We start from the raw sequence: 22,149 nt of genomic DNA on the forward strand, positions 1-22,149 counted from the left end.
TCAAATTTAATCTACCATGCTAGATGTGTTAATATAAATCAAGAGTTATTTAATCTTTATGGATTAGCTAGGGGTAAACCTGTTGTAATAACAGGGTGTAACAACCACCTATAACTTACTAATTTCGTCTTGTAATTCTGACAAACAGATATTTTATCCAGTTTCAGAAGTAACCGTCATGTCTTGGTATATAAAAAAAAAAATATTTTCACCATATAATCGGTGTCGCCTTCTAGTGTGATTTATGGTCTACAAATATGTAGTTAGCTATATGTACTTACTTCTTTATTTCTTAAGATAGTTTAGTTTCGAACATATTACATACTCTAAATCTTTCACTAGACAATGAAGAGGATAGATTATTTTTTTTTAATTTACAGAAAAGTGGCGTTATTTTTTTATTTTAACTCAGTCCAACATAATGCACAGTAATCATAGTCATTTTAACAGTTTAAGGTAAAATCAATAATGCTAATAATTTTCACGTCGTGACCGAAACTATTTTAAATAGCTACGATACAGCATTTGTGAGCGGGACGTTTCATTCTGTTGCTCGAGGAGGAAGATCATATCCCTAAGATTAATACGCTTGAGACGTGTTCTCAGGGCCAGCTGACTCCGTCCAGACTGTTGAAAATAATTATTTACAATTTTTAAGTTATTAAATGTTTGAAGGATGAATTTTAGTAACATAAAAATTATATTCAATGTTAAATAATTGATGATAAAGTATTTATTCTCTTGTTAAAGTTTAGAGATTGTTTTTGTTATTGGTATTACACACAAATAACACTCGACTATTACTGTAATTATTTTGAATACATCATTCTTTAACAACTATGAAAATATTTGTATGACATAAACTTTGTCTACTTCATAATAATTATAAAAAGACTGGAAATTATATAATTATTTTATACTTACAATTCCACCAGATCCATGGCTAGAAGCACCAAGAGCGCTATCTCCGGAACCACCAGGTCCATCGAGACGTGGCTTCTTGCGAGGCCCGATTGCTTGTAAGGCCGTCAAGTTTGCCTCACGCTGTCGTAGCTCTTCTAGCTCGGCTCGCTGCATCTCTTTAGCCTATAAAACAATTATAGAATGTTTATGGTTTCTATCATGATAAATTAATAATGCCTATGGTTTTTGCCTTCTCTTAAAAAAAGTTTTAAACGTGTAACTTATCATACATAATGAGTACAAGATAAATGTCCAAAACAGCCTAATTTAAAGTTGAATTTTATAAAATATTTAGGAGTTGTAATAAGTAGTGCAATTCCGACCAGGCCGTCGTTTGGATTGCATAGCACGATGAGTGCGACTTTTGGTATGTTTTAAGGTAACGACTTTGGTGCGTTTAAGGTATGTTTTAAAATCAAGCTACCACGGAAATGTTACCTTAGCTTTCAATTTTGCCTGTTCAGGGTCCTCATTCTTAGAGCGAGACTTTGCAGCCCTGAGTAGCATCTCCCTTTCAGAGTCTTCTCTGCGCTTCTTGTCCACTCTATCCAACTCTTCAAGGAACTTGAGCTGTCCCTTAACGTCTTGAGTTGTTTCATACCTCAAATCCGACTGCTATAAGGAAATAAAGGAAGGTTAGTATACAATATATTATTGAAAATATAAAATTTTAAACCTATATAATAAATTGCATTTAATCTGCTACACATTGTCATTTCGCCAACAAGCTACACATATATTTATTTAAATACTTCGCAAATAATGTTAATTAATTCTATTAAACAAACAAATTTTGTAGATTTCATTCATTTATGGAAAAGAAGTCAAGAAACATATTTAGATATTTGAATAAAAGCAAAAATACATGTTCTTTGAACACATTATAAATAAATTCACATAACTTTAGTGTTTATTCTTTTAAGAGGCTGTGTCCCCATAAGTTATGTAATTGTTGGTATATTGAATTGCAAACAGAAATTGTCATAAGATTTCATGAATACGCATCTTAATAATGCCTTGGTGTTATTTTATTTTTGCTATTTAAGAACTAATAGCAATAAAAGTCACCCTGAGACACCTCCTCCATGGTCGCAAAACTTGCAAGCATTTTATTAGATATTAGGAAACACATTATATTGAACAGTTTATTGGCTAAGCATTTTAGACACATTATCTCCATAGAAGCAGATCAACAGTTGCTCGTCCTTTGATGTATTATAAAATATATTGCGCATTTCAATTAAAGAATATGTCTTATTCATATCCACAGTTGAACGAAAAAATATTCTAGTTAATATTTAGCAAACAAAAAAACAACAAATTTTATTACAAAAAAATCACTATGTATATAAATCATACACCTGTGATTATGAATTTTGATTTATTTTCTGTCTATGATATACAACTTCTAACCTTGGTTATCATGTCGATCCTATGCTGAGCGATCACAGCCAACTTCTCTATGAGGTTCTTTAGTCGTTCGTGAACTGCGTGGCAACAGATTGCTGCCACTTCTGGTGAGGGCTCCTCGAGTCCGTGCTTGGCTGCGACCGCCTTTAATCGAGACTGCATCAGAGACAGCGGGACCAGGTACTCGTCCTTACATGATCTGAATAAAAGACATTTAAATATTATAATGTTAATTAAATTATTAAAAAAATATATTATAACATTACATTATAATTAGTTAGCCTTTTCGACTTAGAATGCGGTCAAGTCTTTTCTGAATTTCTAGTTTTATTTTTTGAATTCAAACCAAATTCAAATTTACCTGATATTTAGTTCATTTAGGTATATATGGTGTTTAAATAAAAGGTTGTTTTTCAAATTATTTCTTTAACTACATATTTATGTTATTTTATATAAGCTTACCTGATTTGTGTACCAATCATCTCGGTAGATCCCAGGATCCGTTGCGTTTCCTCAGCCAAGTTAACGCCACCCATAGCGGCGACATCGTTGATATCGTCATCACCTGCCATCTTATCGTCAACGAATGGTTGAGTGAATTGCATCGTCGCTTTCTTCTCCTTGTCTTTGAGGAGGGACTTTCCGGCCGTCAATACCGTCGACAGGGCCGATGAAGATGACGTCGATCTTGTGAAGCCAGACTTGCTGTTCACCGGCATAGTCTTACCGACCTTGGTCACATTCAGCTTGGTATGAACGGGAATGTTCTGCAGAACTGCTATCGTGCTGCCCGCTTTTGGTGGCGGCTTTTGCTGGAATATTCGTAAATATTCTGATTATATAGCACAGTATATTATGAACTCGCAAAGGTTATGTTCAAATTTAAACAAAGGTCTTTTCGGTTATTTGTTTAATTTAAAAATTCAATTAATAAATTTAATTTTAGTTAAAAAGGAGTTTCAATTGTTAAATTAATTCTGACACTAATTATTTAATTATATGTAATAATATACATGCAGCTTACTAACAGAGTTAAAATGTACTTATGGACAGAGTACATCTGCAAAAAAATTGTTATAAAAAAAAGTAACAAGCTACGACGACATTAATGATAACAATTACCGATTCCATATTGAAAATTTCTACACATTTTGCGTATAAATTATAGTTTGTTTTTAAAAACTTTTGACATATCTACTACAGCATGCAGAAGCTTATATTTAGTGATTTTATGAATATGTATAAACAAAATTTACAGATTGATATTTCTTCTTGCTGTGAAATGGCATTAGACAAAGATATACACATATTTTTTTAATTAGTACAAATATCTGTAATTTTCATCCATATATACATAATTAAACAAAATCTCTTAAAATTATAAACAAATATAAAAAAAAATAAAGAAATGTCCAATGAGAACCTAGAATATTTAAAAAATAAATGGTGCAAAATTCCGTTGCATTTAAAAGTATATTATCATAAATAATATAGACAAGCGCTGGTAAAAAAGAAAAAAAAAACTAAATGATTAGCGATATTTAAAGTAACATTCTCAATGCTACATGACATACAACTAAATATAGACATCCAAATAACACCGAGTGAAATATCTACTGCAATGGTGTAGAGCCATAAACTAGGAAATAATGAGCATACATTTTTATATATTTTATGCGATACATAATACAATAATATGTAATATGGTTATGATTTACTATTCAATATAATTTTATATCAAGATTTTAATCTTTGTTTGTGATTACAATTTGTATTATTGATTTGATAATACTTGATAAGTAATGTTAGGGACCGCTCAGAACAATTCCTAACTCTCATCTTCATCGTTTTATTCAATTCTTGTAAACGGATTGATATTATCACCACTATTATACAGTTCGTATTCATCTTATAAGCACTACAATTATCATCATAATTCTTGCCTTGTCCCTTTTACTTGGGTAAGCGATATGAGCTCCACAGCAATTAAGAGACAAACTCTCCTATTTACTGGACTAAATATTCATCAGACTTGTATAATGTAAATATTTCATGTTTCCTGGTCGCTAAAAGGAATGTATAAAATCCATAGTTTTGCTCATTATAAACTAGAAAGCCACTTTAACAATAAAAAACGACACATCTACAGAAAATATAAATTTGTAGAGCTGTCCGGAATCATTCGTGAGCTGTAATGTAACAAACTTCCTATTTATAAAAACGTGTATAAAATGGCCACACTTGACAATTCGATTCAAAAACAAAAAGTCTTAATGTACTCATTGTTCTGTCAACTGTACAATTTGATGTCATATATAATATGTACATGATAAACATGATAAATATGAACGGTAAATCCTCTAGTTACAAACTTGTGACGCTGAACAACCTGCTGCAAGGACAACTTAAAAGGAGCGTCGTTTGAAGGTTCGATTGACTGTTTCGCTTACAATTTGCACAAATTCTGTCGCTTTTTTTTTCGTATTTCAAATATTTTACAAAAAATATTAACAATATTAATATTTATTCGATGTCGTTTTATAATTAATATTGACAAATATTTAAAAATCAGGCTACGACAGATTGATTTTTCTGAATGATTCCGAAAACTCAATTAACCCTCGTATTCAAAAGATAATTGGCGTTTATGTGTTAGAATAGGGCTGCCGTCCCCTTTTATACCCTAAATCGAGACATTTCGGTATAAAGAACATCGACCATACCCTCAACATGAATGACTATATATTATACTGAACAAATATATTGAAATTAATACTGAAAATAATTACTTTTCAAAATAGCCCAGACTTCAATTAAAACTGTTATGTATTTTCACCGTTTTGGTATTAATTAAAGGTTTCGACAGCAACCCTATAGTACACATGACAATGCCAGTGACGTATTTTCCTAAGGTTGGAGGGGACGTTCGTCCGAAGGGGTTATATCGTAGAGTATTATTTATCTCATAGCATTTTATTTGTTTTTTACTATCGAGTAGGATCGGCCGATAATTTTTGCTTAAAGCAAAAAAACATCAAAAATACGTCCCTGGCCAATGCATACGAGGGCACAGACAAACCTGCGCGACACTCTGCACGGTTATGTTAACCGGTATCGGTGAAGGCGGTTGGGGCGGGATCATTGGCATCACGGGGGGCAGGAGGGGCGTGAGAATGGGGCTCGAACTCCCCTCGTCATCTAGCTGCCACAACCACGACTTATAACTATGTCACGTTCCACTAGTTAATTAAAATATCTTTGTATACAACCTCTTCGACATGTGTCAGTAAAATGCACCGTGTGTTAAGTCGTACTGATATTTCAGCTCGTAAAAGATAACCGACATTTTAATATTGTTATTTTAGTCATGAACACTAACAACCTTTAATTTTTTAATAATTGATTATTTATTACACAAACTAATCTGATATTATTATTATAAGACTATATATATCGTGCCCAGTATACTTGTGTCGAGGTCGTGCTAACAGTTAGCATTATGTTATTAGCGTAGCATTAATAGTTTTATGTGACCTGATTGTAATAATGCTATTAAAGCAATGCAAGCGTTTCACTACGCTGCCTACCGGTTTTACATGTTGTGTGATATTTGATTACGTTTTGAAAAGAATTGGAAAGCAAGTTTATTAGTTTGACAAAACTGTTGGTTAGTACTAAATATTATCGACATATTCTGTTGTTGGTTTCATTCGCATTGCCTTTATAATTATTGTTAGATATATAAAAAAAAAGTTTTTAGTAATATTTTGTTAAGGTGAAAATAATAATTGTTCAATGTGCTAAGAGTCTTACCATTGGAATGTTAGAGGAAGCGAGAACCGGCTGCGGCGCGGGCCCGGAAAGAGTTGAGAAAGCGACATGGGGTGAAGGGGGGTTTATTCCTTCGATCACCAGTTCTTTTATAACCAAGGATTGCCTTAGTAGCGGTAAGCTTTTCTGTGAAAAAAAATGAATATCTAACATGAAACATACATATTTAAATCAAAACACATGGACCCGACGTTGAATATTTACTTTTCAATATCCTTGTTTAAAGAACGCCTTTCTGATCCTGACTACGTAAGTAACAATGCATTTATTTATGAAAACAGTAAACTACTAATGCGACTTACCTTAAGGAATCCTATTAAACAGGGTTGTGGGCTCGCATTGAGCAAACGTTCGAGCCTATCACAAAACTCTTCAGGCTCCACCTGGGCGTCTATCAGTTCTTGGATTAGGTTCCTCACATTCCGCTCGACAGACTTTGGCTCTTTGCTGGACAGATCTAGCAGATTGGCAAGAAAATTCCTGCATTTCTCCTTCGTGTTGTCTAGAGGTTTCTGAGAAGACATATTGATGGATGACGATATTTTCTGATTTCATACAAAAAAAGTCAAGAGTAACTCCGAAATGTAAATGCCATTTTTCAAAGTTGAAAACATTTTCTTGTATGCGTGTGTCACTTGTGCACGTAACACATGGTAAGTAATTACACTGTTTTCGTGTAATTGGTAAAGTACAAACCGCTATACTACGAGATACGATCTCGGTCGCATGCCGGCGTCAACTTCTGGAGTGCAAAAGGCGATAGTTACTCAGTTGCAAAACTTTGACAAAGATTATGTCACTTTACGGTAACACAAAAAGAAAATCTAGACCAAATTAGACATTTCTGCGTAGACAGGCAGAAAAACAGCGAAATTCCGATTATTGAAATTGCACCAGACCTGGTTAACAAAGTACTTGTAGTAGAAGTCCTGAAATAAGTTATAGTAAACCAAGTTTTATTCAAATATTAAAAGTTAAATACTAATTCTAATAAAATAAGTCTTAGCGTATACATTTAAATGTTGTCGATCTCATTATAGACACGTTCTGAGCAAATATAGATTTATCAGTACATTTCTGCATTACAATTTTTTTTTTTTTTTGAGTTGCTTAAGTATAAAATTGGTGGGATATTATTTACTAATGCTGATATATATTACCGTTTTGACATTGTTGATATACATTGCTAAAATCGACGCGGTTACGCCAGAGTCGTCAAGCTATCTTATATAATTATTTTATTGGTTTTTTAAAAAGCATAGTTGTGCGTCCTCAAAGTATAACATTCTTATAAAAAAGATGCAATCGCTCCTTTTGCAAACTAAACAAATCGCATCGATATCAGACTCCTCGCTTTGCATTCACGATAGTCACCACTGAGGAAATCGCTTAAAAGTCATGCAATACTCCTGATTTTGCACTTGGAATTAGATTTATGTCGAAAAAATAATCATTACAATATCGTGTACTCTTATCAAAAAACCTTACAATTTTACTAAGGTCCAATTAATTGACATTTCATTGAATAGTAAATATTTCACTCTCGTTTTATACTTTGAAGTGAGATTTATTTCAAACGGTCAATGTACTTAACGTATACGATGTCACCTCTTTCACCTGTACAGTGAGACTGGCTCACACACTGGTCGCATCTGAACGCAATTTAAACTCATTTATGACACTTAATGATAGTGAAGGGTCAACGCGGTGGCTCGTGAGCAATAAAATTGGCTTTACCATCGTTAATAATAAATAGTAAATTATATGTTCAGAATCATTATATCCGTTCATATACCTCAATTTGTACTAACGATGTGGATATACTTTGTTATTTGATAAAATTATGAACTATTAAATTAAAAAATCAGAAATCATATATAATATACTGTGTTTTGTTGAAACCAATGTACATATATTGAACACAATTAAGTTTGTATTATTTGTATTACCGCGAATGTTTTGTCTTATTTTTCTTCAATGTTTTCCCAATAGTGCTACGTGCTTAGTTTTCAACTATTAAGCTGTTTTTTTTTTTTTTTAAGGCCAAGATTAACATTATTTTCTTACTCAGTCAGAGCAATCTGAGCTATTACCGAAATATATTGAGTCCAGAATTTTATAGTAAAAAGGCTATAACAAATAAGATTTAATGGCAGCTTTTTGTAACGTAAGGAGGAATTAATGTTTTCTTAAGGTCAAATTATTAACAATCAGTATTTTTTTTTTTAAATTATCTTTAAACAAGTGAGCGATCGAGTTTAGTTAACACGTTAACACGTTCAGAGACATGAGGTCTATTTTTAGAAAATTGTTATTGTATGTATCCTTTTCACAACGTTTAACTATACATCGAAAATACCATATATTTTAGAACAAATTCAGTTACGATTGGGTCCATGACGAAACCGATATATAAGTAAGAAATTGCAATACAGTCGTATAATATAACATATAACTTTTTAGGGCGCACTTTTATTAGATTTATTATACTACTAGAAGTAGGAAGGTAATCGACTGAATGGACCACCTGATAGGCATTATGATTATCAGTCTCTGCATCGATTCTCTGCATTCTGAAAATCCCATCTTACGTCGCTAATGCTTCTCCATTCACTGAGTTCCGTAAAACAAGAACACAACAAAACCTGGTTCTGATAAATGTTGATATTGTGTACTTGTTTTAATATTCATAGTCAAAAAATTATAAATGCTGTTGAAATACTAGCAATAAGTTGCGATTTTTTTTTTTATTAATTTGCTCAAAATCTATTTTTAATTTAAAGGGAATATTCCGAAAGATATCGTATTTTTATTAAAATAAAGGATAACATTTTTTTAATAAATATAAATTTATAAGAGTCCTAGGCATTTGAATATTCCGAAAATATTGTTTTTTTTTTCCGAACCATACATTATCCTACTTAGGTTGCAAGTCTATTGAATAGATAAAGATAAAGATAAACAAATATAACGGAGTCAGTAACTCCTGTAGGGTAAAATTTAAATATGCTCTACTTATGAGAAACTCTTGAGAAAATATCAAGGTCGTTGGCGCAGCCCTTTGATCTGCGAGCTGCGAGCTGAGAGACGAGGAGTCTACCAGTATGGTTACTTTATATGGAGCTAAATGTATAAATGTATAAATATAAGGAAGCGAAACTCGGCAATTGTTACGAAAAAACAAACTATATGACAATTTCTATTCCTAATAAGCAATTATTTTGAACTACATAATGACCAATATCAGCATATCAGCTTCTACTGTAAGCGATGGTTTCATTATCAAACATGATCGTGTACCAGTTACCTGCGTCGTCACAGTGGGTTGTTGGGGCTGGGGTGAGGGAGTCGGGATGGTCGTCACCGTGGGGAGCTGTACCGGCGTGGCGACAGGCCCGGCCGGCATCTGACCTGGCATCTGGTTTGCCATCTGACCAGCCATCTGACTTGCCATCTGGCTGGGTGAAGCGACGCTGGTCGACACCGTCGCTACGCCTGGATGCTAGACAGAAGAGACGAGAATATTTAAAACCTCTCATCCTCACATTGTTTTATAACTAATCAAAATATCCGTGCATTAAAACCTATTAAGCAATAAACAACTTTATTTATTTACAAAAAAAAAAAAAAAACTTATGTTTCTGTCGATGCGAACGCGCACTGCTCGCGTATTCCATAACGTGTATATTGGAATTCGATCTCGCTCTTTATCTATCTAGCGATTTAACAGTAAATTCTGCATGCACTTTCCTCGACTGATTACAGTCGGTTAAATAAGCGAGAAAAACGAGAAAGAAAAACCTTTGTTTCATTATTTAAGTGTATTAAACAAGGTCGATACCTCTACAATATACCATAGGAAAAATACGAGATATTTCATAAATACATACATGTAACTCGATGTTGTTGGTCACAGTTTATGGTCTATACCTACTCCATACTTAGATTGGTTCTATTTTTTTCACGTTTAAAACTCTGTTCGTGTTCATCTTAAATATTATCTATACTAATATTATAAATTCGAAAGTAACTCTGCATATCTGTCTGTTTCTCTTACACGGGCAAACCAATGAACCGAATCTGATGATATTTGGTATGAAATAAGCAACACGAAGGACAGCATAGGCTACTATTTTGTGCCCAACCACTAAAATGCGAGCGAAGCCGCGCGCGTAAACTTTTTTTTATACATATTCATGGCTGTGCATGGCCAATGTATCCGAACAGGTACTATTCATGAATTTTACAATTGCATCTTCCATATATCACAATACAGAAGTACAAAGCAATAATATAAATTGCACGGTTACTTTTCTATAACTACGAAAGTCCCCTCAAGTTAAAACTTTGTAAAAGCTATTGATATTAAAAAGGAGTAGCATAAATAAAGCAATAAAATTTTATCGTCGGTCTACTTTCAATAATCTAATTAAACTAATACTTAAAAAACACCCCCTCGTGTATCCTACATTACAATTGACATAAAAAAATATATATGCATAAATCGTAATGTAGCAAAATTAATTACTACAAATTATTATCTGAACGATCCCTCATGATTCAGGTATAAATTAATTCCTGCCATATATCAAAATAGAAAAAAACAAAAACAAATGAACATTTTTGTATGATCGATACAAACCTGAACAATAATTCATGCAATACGAGCAAACACGTGCACAAACGCAAGCGACAGCAAACAGTCGAGGTAAAAGAAAATTGATATCGGATACAATAAAAATAGGTACAAACATTTACTTATTTACGTTTAAAACCTTATACAGTGTATTACTTATAAATCGTTCGTTTTAAATGTATAATTATTTTCATTATAAGTAAAACTCATGTCTATTTGCTAACAAGTTACCTGTCTTAATGTCGAGATAAACAAGATATTAAATATAATCACATATCAGAGTATATACATTAAGATAATTACCTCTAATTGTATTTTGATCAAACAGTTAACAAAGGTATCATTTATTATATGAATACAATAAAATTATTCGGTATTAACACGAACGGACACAAGCACATCGTATAAAAGCAGTACATAATTAAGCTTCGTTATAATTTTATCTCAATATGGTCACTGCGTGCAGAAGAGTGGGTGTCTTTCGCATGACCACGAGCGCTTAGTGAGTGTTTCGGTCGTATTACGTCCTCTTGTTTCACGCTATTTTGTTTTTACAATGATTTATATAATACATATATTAGGTAAAGAAATATAATCCGTTATTCGTCTTAATTTAATATTTAGTTCTTTAATTTCTAGTTAAATTTTTGCTTATTGTGCTTTCTTGCATGCGTGTAAGTCACGTCCCTCTCACCTTATTAATTGCCAAGCGTTCTATGCGAAGCCGTGATTTCGGGATGATATTCTGTACTGGTTTAATTTAAAACGTCGTCCAAGGTGGTTGTTAATTCTATGATTATTGCGTAAAACGGGATACACGAATATCGGGATCATTTGACGAGTAAATAACGAACGAATAAAATGTAGAAGACATGTCTCTGTAATGATTCGACAATGACATCGCTCATGAAACTTCGCCTGATATTCGTGCAATTATTAAAAAAACTATTAGTTAATTATAATTAGTATTTTTAATATTACCAATGACTGGAACGAGTTCCGGTTGCGTCTTACCTTGTTAATTACCTTACAACATGCACCGCCACCGTATTTGTACATGCACGATTCGTTTGAAATTGGACAAATAAACATAACGACAAAGGGTATCCCGTTGTCCAATCCCATAGGCCGGTGAGTGGGGTGGCGAAGTTTCGTTGCCTACTTACTGCCGGCACAGTCGACAGCCGGAGCGTCTGCGGCTGAGGCGCCGTGAGAGTGCTGGCCGCGGGCGCGGGGCCGACCCTCAACAGCTGGTATTGACCATTCTCAGTCTTTAACAACAAATGACCCTGTTGCCCCTGTTGTAGACTTTGAAGTGTTTGCAGCGTTATCTAAAAATGAACGCGTCGTTTCAATTTTCACTATATTTTATGAACGAATCTCGTCACCGTTGCTGGTCTCAGCGTCCGATTATGAATCTAAGCAAAGTATTGACAAGAGAACACAATTAACATAAATAAAGTGCGGGCGATGACAGTGAATGGGTTACCTGTAGCGTGGGTTTGTTAGATGTGTCGAAGCATGTTGAATACATTACAATTAGTTGGTTTATCTTATAACGAAAAGCACCAATATAACACCTACTGTATTATACAAAATCATATAAATTTCATATGATTACATTTCGCATCATAACGAATACGTTACGTTTTAGGCTTTAATAATAAAATTAAATACTTATCTTAAATAAAATTACAACATGTTCAACACCAATAAGTCTGATCACATCGAACACATATATTGTATATTTGTCAAAAACAAATGATGAGAAATACAATAATAATGAAATTTATGTTAGTTGCTTAATTGTTACACTCAATTTATAGTAATTAATTAATGTATTCTTTACATCACTACAATCATTGTATGTCCAATACTATATGATTATAATAAGCGTCACTCTGAATTGAAGGAATAGAATAATTTCGTTTTTATTCAAGCTAAGATTTACTAATGAATTAGTATCATTATTTAATTTATACTAAAACGTCATATTCGTTGAGTCCACAACATTTATTCCATTCCTTACATATCAAACTATTTCATAACGATCTGCACAAGAGGTAAACAAAATGAACGAACAGTTTATATTTTCACAACTGAGAGGTCCTTCACCACTATTCGGATAACAAAACACAATAACTCTTTACCACGTTAACAAACTTAATATACCATTTTCAGTTAAGAATATCAAGTAATTCCAATATTTACATTTTGTACAAATTCTAATAAAAAACGAACCACGCGTATAAAGTGTCTTAATAATACGAAGTACTATTTAAGATTTCCATTAATAACGGCTACTCGAATTATGATTCACTATTCAAAACGATATAATCTTATCTTCACATTGAAATATAAAAACTATATTAAATACACTTTATAGCATCAAAACACTTTGAATTCATTTTTCGTTCTCAACAGTTTATACAAATTGTATTTAAATGAACGTCAGCAATCTGTTTTCAGACAGAAGACGCTACCGTTTGTGATATCACTGTCCGAACTGCGTAACAGAAATCGATATTTTAATACGAAAATAGACTATATCAATCAAAAGCATAGTGTGGTGCGACGATACGATTATTTCGATGCGATATCGAAATTTGAAAGGTATCATCTTATTCGAATATACAAAAACGAAACTAATAAATTGTATAGATTGCAGAGATGAATCAACAGGCTATCGGACAATAAGCAATGCTTAAAAATCAAAACAGTAAAATATCGATAATAATTTTAAATACAATGTTTTTATTTAATTAAATTATTATGACAAAAACCAAAGTTATGACACCATTTTAATAGTTCGATGCACTAAAAAATTTCTTCCGATACATTAATAGCGGGCGAGCAATATGTAAAATTAACATAAAACTTGTTTAAAAATTCGCTTTTCACACATGAAGTCGCAAAGCTCGAAACAAATACTATAAACATAAACAAATAGTATGCTGTTAGCTTCGATATAAATCGTAAGTGCTAAATTTCCGCCATTCGCAGCCGTATCGATTGCATCCTTATCACTTTGTCAGAATTGCATTTTCAGTCTATGGGTCAGTTTTTTCCTTGTCTATGCACGTTACTACGACGTTATTTTATTATTTGTTAGTAGCATAAAAAAACGTGCAGTTACTTATTAAAATTTTCAATTATTTGGAAACGTAATATTTTCGTTCGTGGAAGTTTCGTCGATAAAAAATGTGGTTTGGGTACACACAGCTTTCATTTAAATGATACTTTGACTATAACAGTAAAAAAAGTTATTTCTATACAGATATAATACACAGGAAGGATGCAAGCAAGTAATCAAGGCAATTCGTTTATGTTCATCTGCACATTAAGGACAATTTGTATAACACTCAAATGATGCGAATATGCAAAGGATCCCGTCAATGGGGTGTTGCCATTTTAGAAGGAGAGAATTTGTTGTAAACTACATTTTTAACAAAAAAAATGAGGCATGTGTATCACAAGAATCTTTTCATAGTCCTATTGAAAATTAATCCTATTATTAGTACAAATATAAGTGAATATGTACATATTCAGTTGTAATTCTCTATAAGGTTGTTCCGAGACCTATAATGAAATATTAGTGTGTAATCCATATTATTTCTAGCGTTCCAGATGAATGACATGTTATTTTGACATATGAAATATTTACATGAAAACAAATGAACCACACATGCATAATTATTAAATTTTATATGATACAAATGAGATCTTAACACATCTGCTTGTGTTTGTTTGGAATGTAACAATTAAGTCTAACACTGCAGTAGAAAGCATGGGTCACATGAAGAAGGCAGTATACAAAAGCAATACAATTGTAGTAATTGCACAATATATGAATAATGTAAATTGTATATGTAACGAAACTTAAAATAAATGCTGTGGAATTGATTTTTAGGTTTATGCTCCGCAATCAAGCAAACATGTTTTGTGCAACAAACTCTGTGAGACCCATAGTTAAATTTCTTGCAATGAAGAGAAAATGTGGTAACCATGTATTTATTAATATGTTTCATTTTTAGTATTCATAATAAATCAGGGGAAATGAAACTCATTTCCTTCAAAAGATACTGATTACATCGAAGAGTACAAAAGTGTGGATTGAAATTCAAAGTCATGAACATAATTAATACTCAACATATTATTTACTTTAAGTTTACAATATTTACATAGAAATTGACTTAATGTTTATAATAAATACTCTCTACAGATTGGATATCATTTTTAATTAGGAAACATTGTATAGGCAAACAATGCTATAGGCAGACACAAATAAGTTTTTTGTTGTGTTCAATTTAAATTAATGCTGTTTATGAAATAAAATTAAAAAAATAATCTCTAATTATTTTTAACTTATTTAGTTTGTTTTATACCTAGTTATCCTACGAGTTTTCAAGACAGTAGAAAAAATTGTATATTACACATTTTGCAAACTGACATTGTCAAAATACTTAGTCAAAGTTGCAGTTTATTTTTATTTACAATAAATTTGAATATGTTATAATCAACATTTTGTTATGTTAACCTTTTGTAAAATAATTTTACAAAATGGAATATACAAAATTTGTTGTGATGTAATTATTTACGTTATCATAAATATATTGTTGTGAGCTGAGCATTTGAGCAAACAGAAAGTAAACCAACATTAAAAATGAAAATTTGATTCGATCTAATGAGAAATATCATATTATTAATGTTGCATGCAAGTATTCAAATATTTATAAACTTATGTTTGTATGCCCTATTTCATATTTTTATTTATATATTTTGCACAGTTAAAACACAAATACCACACAATGGAGTTTTAATTATGAGTCTCCAGAAGCATTTACATTGAATAATGTACAACCAAGGCATGGAGTGCTCTTCGTACAACATCAAAATGAATGGGCACTTACTCCAGGAGCAGCTGCTCTCGTTCCCACCACCTGTGGAGTCCCAATAACAACTCGCGGAGATACTGTAGCTACAGACTTCTGTGACGCAACAGCTGGAGCGCCCGGTCGCATATTCAATATCTGCACATTGGGCAATATAGCAGGTTGTGCTGTACCCAAATTCTGTGTTGTTACTACTACGTTTTGCCCTCCTGGCTTATTAATAGTCATAACATTTGGTATAGAACCAGGCATGCTAGAATTCACTGTCATAGGCACTGTGACCAAATTAGGTTGCATGCCAACTTGACCAGAAGTTGTACCCTGTTTTAAAACCAAAGGAGGTTGCATACTCATCGTTTTGTTCCCAGATTGAGATACTACACTACTTCCCTGTATTAAATGTGATATCTGTGCCTGAGACGAAGATAAATTAACGCAATTGTTCGAAAGAGACCGAATTGAATACGGTGTATTACTATCTGACACAGCCAAACTTTGTACTTGCGTACTAATAACTTTTAGAGGTTCACCGTTATTTGAAACACTTTGAGATACGTTTGATTGTGATACAAATGAAGTTGGAACACTAAATGATGCACAAGAAACGAGGGATGGTTGAAAATTTACACAACCTATATCACCATCACTTTGGTCCTGGTTATATTTTTGTCCATTAATGGTATTTGCACTTGAAGTAATATTAAGATGATTAGGAATAACATTTACTAAATTGTTCTGTGATGATATTGACGAAACGGACGTCACTAAATGATTTTCAAGCGAACCCACGATCGCGTTTACTGCATTCTCATCGACGTCTATAGACAAAGCTTGCTCTAAAAACTCGGCTGACGCCATTTTGTATTAATCGGCGGATGTAGCTAGCGATGCCCTTGTCTTAGGCAAACCGGTAAAATTTAAAGCGGTTTTCTATTCTTTCAAAATAAAAACAATAGGCTTATATAAAAGTTAACTGAATATTTTAAAGTGAAATGATAAAATTTAATGCTTGGCAATTCACAATAATAATGTAAAAATTGCTTTCTTATTCGTCGGGTCTTTGGGACCATCAGGTAAATATTTTATGTTCTATACATGTACTGCTTCATTCAAGAAACAGTTCCTTCAACAGAGCACAGATTAAACAAAATATTTTATTTATAATCTGAGTGTAAAACATTGATTAAATGACTGCAAATATGTTTCGTTTTTATTCGCAAGCAATCTTTAAATTATGTTTATAAGTCATATAAATAGGGTACTTTCGGTAGTGACAAATAAATTATTAAATTTGATATAAATTATAATTTATATATAAATATACTTAAATATTATGTATTTGAATCATAAAAGCACATTATTGTTTTATTATATTAAAATAAAAAGTCATCATTTTTAATCTGTATATTACGTGACCTAAAACACGAGCCGCCACGGTGTGACGTAATGTAGACAAAAACTGTCCGTTCAGTGTACAGTCTGTTCACAGTTATTTTAACTCTGGCTATTAAGTTGGCTAACTTGTGCAATGTATTGCTACAGCTAGTTTCTAAAAAAAATTTGTATAAAATTAGGAAATCGTGATAGATGAGGAAATATTTGGTGGTAGTGGCAGAATGATATGAAGCTGCCCTTCATATAAAATACCTATTTACTTCTACCTCAGCCAAATGGAGAATTATATTTTTAACCGTATACAGTGGTCATATACCTACATAATTCGGTGCAACCGGTGGTAATAGCTAGAGGAGACAGGCCCGTAGATGGATGTAGGCGTGGCGTGGCGTGTTATACATATGTATTATTATATCTGTACCAATGCTCGATATAATTGTTTTTTGCTAATAAATAAAAACAAGTATGGATCGGTCAAAGCTTTTATTTAGAATAAGAATGATTTAAATGGACATAATCAGAAATGCTATCCGAGTCATCGTTTACTTGTGTAATATATTTTTTCAATTTCATCGTTTTTTTTCTACGTTTTAAGTCAATATCGAACTTTAACTCTGCTAAAAGTTTCATTAAAGTTGGAACCTCTTTCCTAACTGCGTACATTTCGTGTATTTTATTTCTAACTCCACAAAGATCAAAATTGTCTATCTGTATTACTTTTTATTAAATGTGGTTTTTCCTCGATGTAGAGATTTTTCGAGACGCGGACGCAGCAATTTCACCTTCTTTAGTAATAGTGCCGATGGTTTTCTCAGACAAACCTGAAATTTAAAAAGATTTGCCTAATTAATAAACTTACAACATTTAATTTACACTCACACATAATGATAACGTTCACTATTAAATTAACGATTTCACTTGTGCGCACTTAGAAAATACTTTTACGGGTTATGGTGTGTTCCGTGGATGGAAGGTGAATAATACCATGACCCATATTGGTACAAATCTATTTATTTGTAAAAATTGTAATTATCATTAATCTTAAATTACTTTTAGTTGAAAGGGATCTCGTTTTGAATGTTCCAACCAAACATTCCTCATTCCAATATCATCTGGCACGTTGATAAACATTTTTTTTAGAGTTTTAATGCTTGTACAACTAGATACTATATTATTTGCTCAAAGAACACCAAATATTTGTAACTGTTAACGTTGAATGAGTACTGGTCGTACATATACGGCTGTTGTTTTTAACAATCTTACGTCATCAAAATGACTGACACCGGTTTTGACATTTCACTAAAGAAGAGAAATATTTTTCAACATACAGGAATAGTTTAATAGCAGGTAACATTATTTTACATACCTGTTATAGCAGTTACCCGTTTCAAACGGAATTACAGAAAATTTACTAACTTCTTCCTTTTCACAAAATTCACGCACAGCAAGCTAGCACGATCATTCTTCCACTACTCTGAATTCTTTTTGACATTATTAAATGTAATTAATCACTGAATTTATCATATAACTCGAGGAACTCTGAACAATTAATATTAATAATAAATATCATTGATTTCCAACCTCTCTTTCTGACAGTTTGTTAGTTTTGTTTTTATTTTTGTATTATACGTCCATGTTTGGCAGCCGTAGGTGAGAGTCGGTAGAATACATGTCCCATTACAGTGTATCCATTACAGTCTTCTTCAGGCGAAGGGAGAAAGTGCCTTTTAGAATTTCCTTTACACTCCAATATGTTTTCCACCCAATGTTCATTCGCCGTACTATTTCTTCTTCCTCATTATTGTTACTGAATGATACTTGTTTGCCGAGGTGTATATAGTTGTTTACGTATTCTAATGGCTTGCCATACAAGTCGATGTTGCTAGTTTTGCTGTTTGTCATTAGCTTGGTTTTATCTTGGTTCATTATGAGCCCAAATTTTTTCGCTTTCTTCTCTCAGTGTGCTTATCATTTCGTCTAGTTTGTCGCTGGTTTCGGTGAAAATGACGTTGTCGTCAGCGAATCTCATCAAAATAATCGTCTGAACAATTAGACAGTCAGTAATGCCAACCTAACGCGCAGCCTCTTTAATAGATGTCAGAGGTAAAAAAACTGTGAACGGACTGTAAGCAGCTAGGTAGTAGGTACATATCTATCAACTTTCATAGTAATTGTAGGTTATGTTACTATCATCTTAATTTATACACTAACAGGAAAAAGGGCAAAGTATTATTAGATTTTAATAAGAAATGATAATCACATAAATATAATCGACTTTTAGTTGAAAGGGATCTCGTTTTGAATGTTCCAACCAAACATTCCTCATTCCAATATCATCTGGCACGTTGATAAACATTTTTTTAGAGTTTTAATGCTTGTACAACTAGATACTATATTATTTGCTCAAAGAACACCAAATATTTGTAACTGTTAACGTTGAATGAGTACTGGTCGTACATATACGGCTGTTGTTTTTAACAATCTTACGTCATCAAAATGACTGACACCGGTTTTGCGACAGTAAAAAAGGTTTGAATTTTATTTTAATTTTATGGCAAAAAAGCGTGTTTATTTTGCCGAAGTATATTTTGAAGTACTTTTCAAAATATAGTAGAATACCTTATTGTTATAAAATTTGGACGCCGTATACAATACCGATCTTTCATTTACAAGTTATTTTGTGATTTGAGTTATAAATATACTTTAAAGTGAGCCAAAAATATACTTTTTATAAAATATATCCCTTACATTGCTGCTTTTATTGTTTTATTTTGTCGAAATAGATTGACAATTGTTTATCGTGTTTGTGTAAGCTAAGCTTAACTAAAAAATCATCTCAAGTGTCAAAAGCGAAAAGTTGAAGTGTCATGACGATGTTATGACATACTGCATAGTACAAACTGACAAGTGCATTAATCGTTGATTCGTTGCTTTCTACCACGAATCAAAACTTGTTTGATTTCTGCCATAAATAGTAATCTGCGTCGCAATATTCCTGCTGTGCCGTTCAAAAGTTTCCTAATTGATTGTTGTACCGGTTAAAAGTCCTACAAATTAAATAATCTTTCAAAATGTTCACGGCTAACTAGGTTAGTGTTTTATAAAAGTTAACTTGACGAAGTGAGTTATTTTTAGACATGTATATTAATATTTTTTGTCTATTGGTATTTCGTGCATAGAATAAACAAAAATGAAGTGTGAATATGTAAATTAATTAAGAGAAACAGAAACTTTATCATATTTACATAATTATTAAATGGGGGCGTTGCGAATTACAACTAATCGATTGTGAGATGAACTACAACTTAAATTACAAAATGGTTAATTACCTAATTTTAAAATACATTTCCACTAAAAGTTATTCACACTAATTTATTTACTTTGAAAAAAATCAAAGAATTTATTATTTATATAAATCTATAATATTATTTTTGTAATATTGTTTGAAAATTGGTGGGTAGTTAAAATATTAAATATTGTTAAAATATATTTCAAATATTGTTTAGCTTTATTTTGTTGTCTAAATAATATATAGCCAATTTTTATTACAGTACAAAAATATAAGATGATCTCTAGATTATCTCTAGATAGAGTATTATACTGATATTATATCTGCAATATTTTTTCATTATCCTATGTAACAAAAGTCAATTTTTATAATGTTTATTTTTATTTCATTTTCATTAAATATTCATGTAATGTAATTATGTTTCATAAATATGTAATCATTGTTATGTAATATTCTTTCAGAAAAATATGGAGCGATTCCCTCTCAAGTCCTCCGTATCAAAAATGGGTACTACATATCAATCTGTCTACAAAAAGGTAAAAACAAAAACTGAAATAAGATTTTTTTTCAACTTATAAATCAATCGAAAAGCAAATTATATATAATTATACTATAATTTGTATTAATGAAATTTTTAATCAAGCAGTAAAATACTTCAAAAATCAGTCATTAAATATAATATTAATCAATTAAATAATATTACATAACATTTAATTATTTATATATTTTTAATATTGACTTTAATTAAAGTTGTTATTGAGTCTTAAATTAAAACAATAATTTGATCGACATTTTTGAACCAAAGAAACAAAATTAATTTTAAATTGACCTTGTATAATATATTTATTAAAAGTGATATTTAAGAAACGAAATTAACAAATCTACTAAAAAAAATTTTAAAATGACTGATTCACTATGTACAGCCCAAGCTGGTGTGTTTAACAAGATGAAGTTTGGAAATTGTAACTGTTATCAAAATAAAAATATTCTTTAATACATATAATATAAACTAAATATTCTTTAATATAAATAAAAGCTTATCATACAGGTTGGCCGATGACCAAATGAGCCATTTGAATGTTTTGATTGTAGTAGTAGTAGTCAGTATTTATTTTTGTACATGAATTCCTTATGGAATGTAGGTGAGCACTCAGGAAGGATTTTGTAAAAGTCATCTCCTAAGCAGTTTTCTGATGGTAGAGAATAAAATACTGTATTTTGGCTTGTATTGATAAGTTAAAGTCTGATGTTAATTATCATTTTTAAATTCAACACCTAAAAGGGTGAAACTTAGGATGAAACTTTTTATGAAAGTTTGTCATTTTTAAGTTATAAATAGGGAAGTTGGTCTTTAGGCTTCTGTTTATAAGTAAAAGACCAATGTTGCTGTGTTGCCTGGTGAGATGAGCCATTGGTACACAATAATTTCAATTAATTCATAAAATTAAATTATTGTGTACCAATAATTAGAATAGCCTAAGAAAAAATAACAAAATTACAAAAAAAAAGAAGATATAGTTAATGTTATAACAATACTAGCTGAACTTGTGCGATATTTATAAAACTTTACCAATATAACACAAACAGTCACACTTATACCCCCTCTAGGGATAAATATAAAAAAAGTTTCCTATTTTTCAAATTTCGTTTAAGCCTGAAGAAGTAAAATAAAATTATTTATCTTTGGGACAAAACAAATAACATGTGAATTGTACTTATAATATTAAATAACT

At 31.7% G+C, this 22,149-nt stretch overlaps 2 protein-coding genes across 5 annotated transcripts in view; one reads left to right on the forward strand and one right to left on the reverse strand.

The window, feature by feature from the left end:
- Positions 1 to 208: 208 nt before the first annotated feature.
- Positions 209 to 16,590, reverse strand: LOC113403960 (transcription initiation factor TFIID subunit 4). Of its 3 annotated transcripts, XM_064220360.1 has the most exons (11): positions 15,751 to 16,590; positions 12,007 to 12,171; positions 9,512 to 9,706; positions 6,507 to 6,716; positions 6,187 to 6,330; positions 5,453 to 5,575; positions 2,836 to 3,185; positions 2,377 to 2,572; positions 1,402 to 1,578; positions 925 to 1,086; positions 210 to 627 (listed from the first exon to the last, which is right to left on the reverse strand). In XM_064220360.1, exons 1-11 carry the CDS (start codon positions 16,588 to 16,590, stop codon positions 499 to 501), a joined length of 2,691 nt encoding a protein of 896 aa, XP_064076430.1. In that variant the 3' UTR covers positions 210 to 498. The 3 variants fall into 3 exon arrangements, with proteins under 3 accessions (XP_064076431.1, XP_064076430.1, XP_026500424.2); XM_064220361.1 differs by lacking the exon at positions 12,007 to 12,171 and having other exon boundaries at positions 209 to 627; XM_026644639.2 differs by lacking the exon at positions 5,453 to 5,575 and having other exon boundaries at positions 214 to 627.
- A 3,422-nt stretch (positions 16,591 to 20,012) lies between these two features.
- The window catches only part of LOC113404143 (H(+)/Cl(-) exchange transporter 3), a 29,437-nt gene continuing 27,300 nt past the window's right edge, over positions 20,013 to 22,149 (forward strand). For both annotated transcript variants that reach the window (XM_026644930.2, XM_026644931.2), the window contains exons 1-2: positions 20,013 to 20,216; positions 20,878 to 20,952. In XM_026644930.2, the coding sequence (XP_026500715.1) occupies positions 20,884 to 20,952 (69 nt within the window). In that variant the 5' untranslated portion in view covers positions 20,013 to 20,216; positions 20,878 to 20,883. The remainder of the gene's footprint in view (positions 20,217 to 20,877; positions 20,953 to 22,149) is intronic.

Source organism: Vanessa tameamea, chromosome Z (genome assembly GCF_037043105.1).
Source record: "Vanessa tameamea isolate UH-Manoa-2023 chromosome Z, ilVanTame1 primary haplotype, whole genome shotgun sequence".
In the NCBI taxonomy this organism is placed as follows: Eukaryota; Metazoa; Arthropoda; class Insecta; order Lepidoptera; family Nymphalidae; genus Vanessa; species Vanessa tameamea.